The 10,992-nt window shown below is 38.3% G+C and overlaps 3 protein-coding genes across 5 annotated transcripts; all 3 read right to left on the bottom strand.

Moving 5' to 3' along the window:
* Positions 1–536: 536 nt before the first annotated feature.
* LOC131331324 (uncharacterized) lies at positions 537–3,062 on the bottom strand. The gene is made up of 3 exons (XM_058365211.1): positions 2,371–3,062; positions 1,071–1,132; positions 537–925 (listed from the first exon to the last, which is right to left on the bottom strand). The coding sequence occupies exons 1-3, from the start codon at positions 2,504–2,506 to the stop codon at positions 734–736; spliced, it is 390 nt and encodes a 129-aa protein (XP_058221194.1). The 5' UTR covers positions 2,507–3,062; the 3' UTR covers positions 537–733.
* Positions 3,063–4,815: 1,753 nt separating this feature from the next.
* LOC131331323 (uncharacterized) lies at positions 4,816–7,608 on the bottom strand. 3 transcript variants are annotated; one of them, XR_009201352.1, is made up of 4 exons: positions 7,452–7,608; positions 6,693–6,871; positions 5,940–6,011; positions 5,554–5,568 (listed from the first exon to the last, which is right to left on the bottom strand). XR_009201352.1 is itself a non-coding variant. In XM_058365210.1 (2 exons), exons 1-2 carry the CDS (start codon positions 6,772–6,774, stop codon positions 5,112–5,114), a joined length of 261 nt encoding a protein of 86 aa, XP_058221193.1. In that variant the 5' UTR covers positions 6,775–6,875; the 3' UTR covers positions 4,816–5,111. The 3 variants fall into 3 exon arrangements, 1 of the variants encoding a protein (XP_058221193.1); XR_009201351.1 differs by lacking the exons at positions 5,554–5,568; positions 5,940–6,011 and adding an exon at positions 5,344–5,462; XM_058365210.1 differs by lacking the exons at positions 5,554–5,568; positions 5,940–6,011; positions 7,452–7,608 and adding an exon at positions 4,816–5,290 and having other exon boundaries at positions 6,693–6,875.
* A 2,461-nt stretch (positions 7,609–10,069) lies between these two features.
* Positions 10,070–10,786, bottom strand: LOC131328347 (uncharacterized). Its single transcript, XM_058361298.1, has one exon. It carries the CDS (start codon positions 10,784–10,786, stop codon positions 10,070–10,072), a length of 717 nt encoding a protein of 238 aa, XP_058217281.1.
* Between the last annotated feature and the right edge of the window lie 206 nt (positions 10,787–10,992).

Genomic DNA, 10,992 nt, shown 5'->3' with positions numbered 1-10,992 from the left:
TGATGTGTCTAATAGGCACAAAATAGGCTATAACATGTGCACAAAAATCGGGGTTTCTTTGATCGACGGAGTCTCAACTTAACAATGCATCAATGATAGTTACAAGTTGATCAGCTTCATCGTCAACAGGAATATGTGATCAAGAAAGAAGACCAATGTTTGCAGTCATGAATGAAATTGTATCAATGTATCGATTCTATTGAAGATGTGATCATATTAAGATAAGAGGAGGATGTATACTTCTCTAAATCTTCGTAAGCTCAAGTGTTACTTACAGTCAAATTCTGAGTGGGTAACCAAAGTTCTATATTTTGCTCAAACTGATTGCACATAATCATCAAAGATGCACCACAAAGTACATCCAAGAAATGTAGCAGTGCCAAATAATGTTGAAACATCACCAGCAGAGGAGATCATGAAAATAACAATAGGCTCATATAGTCATATGCAAATACCAGATTCAAATAGCTGAAATCCAATGCTAGATAATGTTCCTAAGCCACGTGCCTTTCAAAAAAAAATGTTCCTAAACCACATGACAAATAAAGAAATCAACATAAACAAGAAGAATTGCTTACAAACCAAACAAGTACACACCTCAAGTAGGTATCAGTTGGCATTGTAGCATGATACGATATTTAGCATGGTTCGAACATCGAGTCCATCTAATAAGTTATTACATCTTCCACTTTTCAAGCACATAAAATCACATAGAGAAAGATTCTCATGCAGGTTAAGGAAGCCCACCGCGCTTGGGGTGACCAGGAGGTGAAGGCTTTGGGATGTAAGGCATAAGTGGAGTGCCATGTTGGATAGGTCCAGGCCTTATGGTAGCCTTTGAACTAGGAACTGGATCGATAGGGTGGTAGTCCTCCAGATTCACACCGCCCACATCACTTTTAGTCCTTGAAGCATAACCATTCTTCTGTAAATTGGAAATGGGTGGAGAACAAAAGAGAAAAGATCACATTAATCAACCTTGCCTATGGTTTCATATCAAGGGAAAGAAATACTCCAACTTATAACATGGACTTCCAAAACCCCAAATTTTGTAAACTGAGTGCATATACCTTCAGCTTCCTGTTTCTTGCCATCACTGCCATTCCATCCCTGTAGCTAGTTAAAGCCATATCTGGGATTGATTTCAAGGATTTATATCAGCATTTAACAAAAAGGAAAGATTCAATAATTTTCAAAATGTTAATCCGGCCACATTCACAAACTCAACAGTGTACACAAGTAACTCTGAATAGACCAGAAAATGTTACATTTACAAAATGGCCTCATGTTACTTATTTCTTCATAAAAGGCATTTATTTATTTATACGAGGAAAGCAGATCACTGCAGTTTGTCCAGCCAATCCAACTAGTGAACGTTTCCACGTCGGGAAGTTTGGCTCGGTGTGTGTGAGTTTATGAGGGGCATATGTCTTTAAGAACCCCACTACCTATCTACTACCACCCTCTTTCTCTTTGGATCGATAAAGGATGGGAACATCATACAATCTAGCAGTTGCAAGGATATGGTTTTTTCGTTGGTCATGCCTTATGTTCAAAACAAAAATCCAACTATTGAACAAAATATTCATTTTCATTTTAGCTTGATTACAAAAACATAACACCTCTGCATCATCAACAATATACTTAGTAAGCTGTCGCCAAGTTATTTAAGTAGATGAATGAATCAACACATAAAAATGTTATAAAGAAAAGATGTATTAGACATGAATATGTTAGTCTTATAGAGCACTCAAGAGAAAAGACAGCTGCAAACATCTGTTCTTCTCGATACTACCTTGAAGGATGAATTTCATCTTAAATACTTCTCATAAACAAACCATAGGCACCCACACATTATTTCTCGGGACGAAGTTAGGAGAATGTCATGGCTCCATACAAGGTTTTCATTATTTTCTACTACCTCTCTTAATTATGCCATTTCAACAATGCATACCGAATCACCCCTAATCTCTTATATTGGTTTCATTCAGCCTCTTTTTAGATGAATTCCGTCTCACTTACAGCATTAATAGATTTGATTTGATACAGCCAGTCCGGTTGGGTTGGTTGATTGGTTTGCTCCCCACACAAGTGACAGACAGGGTTCAATTCTTGGGGTCAGGCCGCAAGAGAGTAATTTCTTGTGATTTCCCTAGTTCCGGTGTGGATGACCCGCCTCTCGCATAAGCGGGCCAAAAAAAAGATTTGATTTGATATGTAATGTCAATAGTTGTTTTTTCGATTGCTAAAGCCATATATGTGGATCGTTTATTTCTTAAGTTGCATTGCCATATCTACCAATAAAGTACTATCAAAATGCCAATCTTGATAAATTATTCAACATAAAAAGACACATATTAAGAAACTCACCAGGAACCGAAGAGGTGCTTGCTTCAGTGGAGAAACTAAGAAACACCATGGCTGTCCCAAACACGAAGAACAAAACCCAGAACACAAAACCCTTCATGATCACAACACGAAAATCCCACTTCAGATTTGAGCACATTCACACCCTTCAAAAAATCTTCTCAAATAGCTCAACCCATCACAAATTTCCTTCGAGAAAAAAGGAAGCACAATAAAGTCACCGGCTTTTCGTCAGATTTAAGAACCTCAAGTCGGAGAGAAGGGGAGAAGAATGCCTCGGATCCCATATCGGTATAAATGCGTACATAAGTATACTGAAGGAACATTGTATGCGATTGTATTGAATTACATCGTAAAGGAGATCATGTGGGTTTTCATTATCCTGCATTTGGAAGGCAGAGTAAAGGAGAGATTATTATTGCTTTTGCTGCAGAAACAGTGGGGAAGCGAATTGAATTGGGGCGTGATGGGTATTGAATTGCATCGTAAAGGAGATCATGTGGGTTTTCATTATCCTGCATCTGGACGAAGGTAGAGTACAGGAGAGATTTATTGCTTTTGCTGCAGAAACAGTGGGGATTGAAGCGAATTGAATTGGGGCGTGCTGGGAAGCGAGCCTTTCGAGTATGGGCAGTTTTTTAAGACAGACCGGCCTATAGACGCCACGAGTAAGTTATTTCATGACCCTGAGCACCACACGGTAGTCCAAACTCATTCAAATCACACATTTGTATAAGCTATATACTGTTATTTTGTTGAGAAATTGTAAATTATGTGTTACGTGAGTAGAGAAGTGTGTGGAGCACCACCATGTTTGGAACGGTGCCTACAAAGCATTGAATATTTTTCCGGGCACAACCTTTTGCGGTTTACAGTGTGCTTAGTTCTTTTTTTCTCACCAAATAAATGTCTTCCGATTGGAACTGGCTCCTCTCCCGTTCTTGTCCAGTCTGCAATTTTATGTCCAGTTTGCAATTTTATGGGCCCATTACGCGTCCATAATAATAATCGGAACTGTTCATTTGTAGATTTCGTCGAGAAATTCAATCACATGAAAAATTATCTTGATTGGAAACCGTTTGATAGTTGATCAACACCAGAAACTATTTGATGGAGTACTTGATTGACACGTATTTAGACTGAAAAAACACACACAAAAAGGTTCGAATACGGTGTAAAACAATAGATTTTTTAATATAAAAGTGTACCGATCAAGTATCAAAAGGTTTCCGATGAAGATGATTTTGGTTTAAGTTGAAGTTCTCGACGAGATCTACGACATGAACAGTTTTGACTATTGGTTTAGGCCTGGGATAGGCTCACAAAATTGCAAATTGGATGGGAGACTGGAGAGAAAGGAATGGGAAAGGAGCCTTGTTTCCACAAAAATCTAGAAAAGTCGGTTTTTTTGACTTTTATCTTGGATGTATTGAAAAAGATTAGGTAAATGTAATTATTTTTTATTTTTTTTATTCCTTTGTTGAGATGAATCAATAATCCATAAAAATTGAACGCAAAACTAACAAACGCGAAATTTTTTAATAAAGACAAGACAAAAGTTTGGTAATTATACTCTCTTTTTTAACTCCTAATTATACAAGTTAGACAAAAATTTGCTGTACTAAGAAAGCGTTTAAATGAGGAAACTGGGGGTTTTCGCGACGGCCATTGGGGGTCCCACCGTGCATTAAGAAAATGGATGGATCAGATTTGTAATCTGCAGAGCCAACTAATCTCATAATTAGTAGTAATAAGCCAACTAATCGCATAATTAGTAGTTATTACTAGGACTAATCCGAACACAGAATTAGAGTCCAGATGTTATAAAACAAGAGAGACTGTGTCCACATTCCACAAATCATGTGTTGCAGATTTTCTTACATGCAACAAAGCAAAGCCACCCCGGAAAGAAACGAAATCAGGTTCGACACACTTAGGGTGTGTTCCACTAAGGGAATGACTTGTCTCGTAAAATGAAAATAGGTACGAGTACTTCAAAAATGAAAACTTTAATGGAACGGGGCCTTAAAGGGGTCAAACAAAACAAGTGCAATTCAGAAACAAAATGTGCAGCGTAGGACTTCAGTTCCGATAATCCACGAGACAGACAGATTCATCCCAAATAAGAATATGATCACTGGGACTCATTGTGGCTAATTCTTTCAAGAAAACTAATAATACCTATGCTGATGACATCCTTCACAGATACTGAGAAGGAGAAGTCACAGGGGAAATATCAATGGCAATAAAAAATAACTGAGAACCATTGTTGCATTTGCCAGGTGATCCATATTGATGACGGCACATGTCACGGGCGCCCTTAACAAAATCAATCATCTCCCTGGAATCTGGATTGTTCTTCTTCAGGCACTAACATAATGATTTTACTCAAACAATGAACCAAGATCGACAGGGCCGGAAAGGGTCAAAAAGAAGCCAAACGCTATGAATCTCAACAAAATACTCCATGGATAATTCTCAAACTGCAGACCAAACTCACAATGACAACATGAAGAACTCCAATGCTGATAACATTAAATATAATAAGGAAACTCTTAGAGAGCATCCATTGGATAAATATCAAGAGTTTACAGATAGTGAATTTCATATCATATAAGAAGGAATTAACTCGTATAGGAGCCCCTCTATTGTAATCTTAGCGACCGATTGGCATACCAATACCCTTTGACAGAGAGAATGGAGTTTTTAAACTCGTGACTGAGGGCAAGTAGATCAAGCATGGATCAAAAGCTGCGGCGAAGATATGGAGCACACGTTGCCCAATTGTAAATGTTCCAGAAGTGTCTCTTTTTTGTCCTTGGAGGACTAGCGAGCTCTGTTTCGTTTCTCTTCAGCATATCCCACAACACATGCACATCGTCATACTCGCAAGTCCTGACATCTTGGCGAAGCTTCACAAGCCCTACATTTTTTCACACAGTATTACATTCATCATTAAGTCCACTCAATTGCAAGAGGGCACACGCAGACGCGCGCGCACACACACACAAAAGGAGGCAATAGTTCATCTCATCACTTCTCTTCCACAGTTACGTACATCAAAGAAAAGGGAATCAAGCTTCAGATGGGCTAACCTGGGAGCGGATCAAAGTTAACAACTTAGGATTCTGGAAGAAGCTCTAACTAGATTCAAAACCTATCTATCAAGATATATGTACATTGCGCCATGTCCACATTCTCCTGGAAAACACCGGGCTAGTCAAGGCATGGAACGTCAAGTTCTTGTCACGAGGCTAGGCAAAACATGGGACGTCATGTGCTTGGCACCGGAAAAAGGCAAGCCATGACACGACACAACAAGGCATGAATCAGATGAATTATCTGAGTCCATTACAGATTGTTTGTTGCTGACATGATAGCAGCTCATCATGCGCGCTGGTTTTTGTTTCAATTCTTTTAGTATCTTTTAACTTGGTCAAATATGCCAACCAACTCACATTCTTTAGATTATAAGTTCGTAGTACATGTTTCTACATGCTATTAATTTTAATCGAACTCCTCTAAGTTGATCAAGTGAGTTGATCGTAATTAAGCATGAAAATGTTATTGACCTGATGAGGAAACTGTCCGGCAAAACCATAATTTGCAGAAATGTTCATTTCTACCAGATGTTGACTTATCTCCTGAACAAAAAAGAGAGGATTTGAACCAACGAACAAGTTCCCAGTCCGTACTACCAATTCTACATAATGAATACGATCTAAGCACCAATGGTGATGCGTGCACCAACAACTTCACGGGGCAATGTAGGTCATTGGCGCTGTAGGGGATATCATATTTTGAAAAAAGCCCTGCCTGCGCATTTTTCAGCCACTTTTACCCGGACACACGACACCATATTTGTGCAGATAAACTATTTTTGTCCCCAAAGACAATTTTGTGGTCAATGCATTAGGCCTGTAATGCGTCTCGGGACCAAGGTTCTGGTAACTGATTTGTTGACACCGTGTGTATCAGATCTGTGCCGTGCAAGAGCAACCGACGCCAATGGGTGGAGCTAAGCTAACAAGACCACAAATGGTCACATATGAGAAGGCTGACCCCATTGGAAAACCAGGTAGCTGATCTTATTGTCGATTTGCCACAGCCCAAAATCCACATCACGTTTCAAGCCGAATTTTCAAAACACAAATCTGATTCTGAGAATAAAAATCTTAAGGAGTCACTTAACAAGCTAAAGCCTACAATTAGACCGTTTTGAGAGTAAGTTTTCAAACAAATCACCACAATAAGAAGAAAACTTAAAGCTCCACAATGTGATCACCAGAGATGGGAAATTGGGGGAGAAATGTAAGAATCCATACCGGTTTTGCGAACCCCAATACGCTTGGCAACAACGATCCAAATTTTTTGCATAGGAGCCATCATTTTGTGCCACCACTTCATCAAAAAACCACTGCCACAAGCCGCCGCCTTGGGATCTAGAGCCCCGCCTCTGATCCGGTGAGAAAGAAATGAGATGATGAGAAGAATGTGAGATTACCTGTAATACAAACAATCATTCTTCTTCATTATATACTTAAATAGAAAAGTACTTATAGACAACATCATGTTGTCAACGTGTAATAAAACTAACTTATCAAAAAAAAATGGAGTAATAAAATTAAACAAATACTACAAAAAAACATGCAAGGAAAGTGCGAATAAAAATCCAACAAATGAAAGCCTACGTGTGTGCGAATTTCACATTTACCATGTGGGATCCACACGCACGGTTACGGAGACAACTGTGCTCGAATCTGTCCACCTGTGTCCGTGACATTGTTGAAAAAGTCAAAAGAAACACAAGCACATCGAGGAATGCTAGGGACAAAGATGATTGGACACATGCAGATTCAAAACACAAATATGTCTCCATGCCCGAGAAATTCATAACAAGAATGGGGAACCCCACATCGAACAATGCCGAGCACATCTGTGTCCTGGATGTCTACGTCCCGGTTATTTTCTTATTGATAGAACTGATTTCGTTTACGATCTTAACAATTCGAAATGAGTAGTTATTCAGAGAATCAGAATTGAGAGAGAGAGAGAGAGAGAGAGAGAGAGAGAGAGAGAGAGACCTCAATGCGGTAGAGGGAGTACACGACGGTGCTTCTCTCTCCTGTTTTTTTCTCTCTCTGAAAAGAACGGTCTCCTCCGCCTGGAGGGGAGAAGGAGGGTGGCCGCAAGAGTCAGTGAATTAAACCGTTGGGCTACGAAAAATTAAAAAAAGGAATTTATTGTTGGCCGACGTCGCCATACAATCGCTATGGTCGATTGGTGCGATACCACGTGTCCGTTTTCCCGAGACGTGCCAGCCGGGACCCGTTTGGTTCGCAAGAAATTAAGGAAAATAAAATTGGTTGGCTATTGATTGCCTTTTTTTTCAAAATTGCATACAAGGCGTTAGCGTTAGTCATTACAAGAAACTTAGCTCGGCTCGTTTACTAAACGAACTAAAAATTCGAGCCGTTATCAAATCCGGCCTAGATAAATGAGTCGAGTTTTTTTCGAGCCAAACCAAATTTTAGAGTGTTTAGCTTAACTTATTTACTAAACGAGCCTAAAATTCAAACTCGACCTTAGCTCATTTACGATATGAGTCGAGTTGAATCTTAGCGAGCTGAGCTAAGCTAAACACTCTACAACGTGGCTCGACTCGGGAAAAAACTCGACTTGTTTATATAGACCTAACTCGATAAGGGCTCGAGTTTTTGGGCTCGGTGTGCTTGTTAGAGAACTCCTCATGACGTTGGGCCTTTAGCCACATTTATCAATATTGTTTGTTTGCTCATTTTGTATTTTGTGACAAATTACGCAATGCCAATGTTGCTTGTTTGCTCATTTTGTATTTTTGACAAATTTAGCAATTGAGACATACCAAATAATTTTAATTTCTTTTGTTTATTTTAACTAATAAGAAAATAAAAAAGTAAGACGAGACAGAAAATAGTATTGACATGTGATATAATCTGTTGTTATCATCATCGTATTTTTTTCAATTTTGGGCAAACCGTACAATTAATTAAAACACTTCCAATCAATGCACTCTATTGTCGAGACTGAGTTTTTTTTTTCCAATGAAAAAAAGGTGAGCTCTACCGAAACTTGCTTTAAGTTGTGGGATAATTTGTTTGATTTTTCCTCTCTTTTTTTTTGACAAAGTTGGTTTTCTTATTTATTTTTTCCAGAATGATATCGTTTTCATTGATAACAAAAAAAAAAACATGAGTCAAGAAGAACATCATCTTAGTACAAAGTATCCCGCAAGCACAAGCGTGATAGAAATTAATTTGTCAATCACTAATTTGACGTGATCTCAAATTGAATTTTAACCGAATTGATTTGGAGTAGTTTAATCTTTTTATCCAATAAAAATCATATTGAGTCAATTGGATCTAAACTTAAAGATTAACGTATTGTACAGTGCGTTCGATTTCAATTTGCTTGAAACTCACATCGAATGATACTTGAATCATGCTCGAATAATTTAGTTCATTTATTTTTTCATATTTTATAGTTAGCAAGAGGTTAGTCAACGAGGAGGCTCAGAGGCTATCCATAGCCCTGAAACTCTAAACCCCGTTCCTCATGGAACTCGAACCTTGGTCTCTACGGAAGAGGGACATGAGCAAACTATCTCACCAAGCATGATTTCTCTAATTTAGTTCATTTTACTTAGCAAAAAACACTTAATTCATTTAATGGCATAATAAATATACATTCTACCACTATAAACAAATCTAAAACTCTAATTTTGTCCTCGGTATTATATTGCATGTGATTGAGAACGAAACTGTTAATTAACAATGTTAGTTTGAGGGATCAGATTTCTTTAATAAAAAAAAAATTATAAAACCACGTACTTACGTGGATCTCGCACCCAATTATTTATTGCAGCTGAAGTTGATATAATCAAGAAAGAAATTTGAAATCAATTTTCAAGTCATGGTTTTTCTGTTACATATTTTATGCTTCTTCACGTTCAAAAAATAAAACAGAGAACTTTTTATTTATTCTAGGTTTTGCTCCCCATTTGTTTCGCATTAAGAAAAAAATCAAACTAGTATTTTATCTGCTTATTTTAGAACCCATCCACGAAAATTTAAAAAATTAGGTTATTTTGCGTTTTGTTCTTTTAACTAATGAACCAAACAGCCCGAGGGGCGTTTTGGCGGATAAAAAAAAATAACTAATGAACCAAACATGAACGGGAAAAACCCGAAGTAAAGGGAGTTATTTTGCTTTTACCACTAAACTATCCAAAGTTTTTCAACTTCATCCCTAAACTATGACGAAACCACCTATTTCATTTGATCAACAACAACACCGTCTAATCTTAACAGCAGAACAAAAATTAGATGTGAAATGGATAAATGCAAGCATCGCGCACCATCTTTTCCTTAGTTTGATGGCAAAATTGTAATTTTCACCCTTACACGCATATCTCGTCAAACTTGGGATTGTTATTCTTTCATGAACTTTGCTTTCTTGAACTTGAGGGACGGCACCCTTCTGTTGGCCCCATTTTTCAGGCTTTTCTCGAGCACAAAAAGTATTCATATGATCATCCATTTTTTAGGTCATGTCAGAAACATAAGTCTTTCAAAAAAAATCATGTCAATAAATATTATGAGTAATTCTGAGTTTTTTTTGTCACAATGATAACTGTTGTTATTTATACGTCAGGAACGATACATCAGACGGGAGACCCGTCCCTCGAAAGGGGACCAAGTAACCACAACGGTGGGGATTCAGTCCAAAGACTATACCCCGAACCACTCAAACCCTTACTTGCCATCACATGAGCAACCGAATTACCAGTCCTATGAACAAAAGAAAAGCCGCAGCACTGGAAATTTTTGCTTAAGGCTTGAATATCATGAATGATCATTTCCACCTCTTGATTGGTTGTAACCTGGCCATTGAGCATCTTCACCAGCAATTGAGCATCATTTTCCACGAAAAAAGACCCCAAACCAAGTTGGAAGTCAAGATGAACACCTTGTCGAATTGCCAAAGCTTCAGCAACTAATGAACTTGCACACCACTGTGAAAAACCCATAGAAGCAGCAACAAAAAGACCTCTATAATCTCTAACCACAATACCATAGCCTCCTTTCCCCATGTCTTTCTTCCATGAACCGTCCACGTTAATCTTAAAGATCCCATCTGGAGGCCTAATCCACGAATTTGCAGCACCCTCCCCGGATGGCACAATATTTAGAGGGTTCAAAGAGTTTGCAGACAATAACTCTTGCAAATATTCCATTGCCCACTTGCACACCACCCCAAGAAGAGCTAGCTTATGTTCAAACACAGCCCCATTTCGACACTTCCAGATATACCACATAAGGACTGCAGCAACCGACATACGCCATTCCTTATTGCTTTGATCCTGCCACCACAGTTCCATAGAGCCCCAAAAAGAAGAAAAAGAAGCAATTCTGAGTTTACTTACCTCGGAAAATTAGATCACTTTGACACAATGAATCCGACTTGTGTGGGGGAAGGATGGCATATCGACGCTCACATGACCTATTTTTCGTTACAGAATTCTGTTGCCATCATTTACTAGACCAAATAGAGCGTATTAAAAAGTATAGGTATGAAATAGATGGA

This window comes from Rhododendron vialii, chromosome 6a, assembly GCF_030253575.1.
Source record: "Rhododendron vialii isolate Sample 1 chromosome 6a, ASM3025357v1".
NCBI lineage: Eukaryota > Viridiplantae > Streptophyta > Magnoliopsida > Ericales > Ericaceae > Rhododendron > Rhododendron vialii.
Note: the sequence above shows the minus strand (reverse complement) of the source record. Positions and strands in the feature narration are given on the sequence as shown.

Excerpts from the sequence above, each read along its gene's own strand:
- LOC131331324 (XM_058365211.1), bottom strand. The coding sequence starts at position 2,506 with ATGTGCTCAAATCTGAAGTGGGATTTTCGTGTTGTGATCATGAAGGGT. Across the intron at positions 1,133-2,370 it reads AAGCACCTCTTCGGTTCCTG|ATATGGCTTTAACTAGCTAC; the intron begins GTGAGTTTCTTA and ends AATCAATCCCAG. Across the intron at positions 926-1,070 it reads CAAGAAACAGGAAGCTGAAG|AAGAATGGTTATGCTTCAAG; the intron begins GTATATGCACTC and ends TCCAATTTACAG.
- LOC131331323 (XM_058365210.1), bottom strand. The coding sequence starts at position 6,774 with ATGAAGTGGTGGCACAAAATGATGGCTCCTATGCAAAAAATTTGGATC. Across the intron at positions 5,291-6,692 it reads TATTGGGGTTCGCAAAACCG|GGCTTGTGAAGCTTCGCCAA; the intron begins GTATGGATTCTT and ends GAAAAAATGTAG.
- LOC131328347 (XM_058361298.1), bottom strand. The coding sequence starts at position 10,786 with ATGGAACTGTGGTGGCAGGATCAAAGCAATAAGGAATGGCGTATGTCG.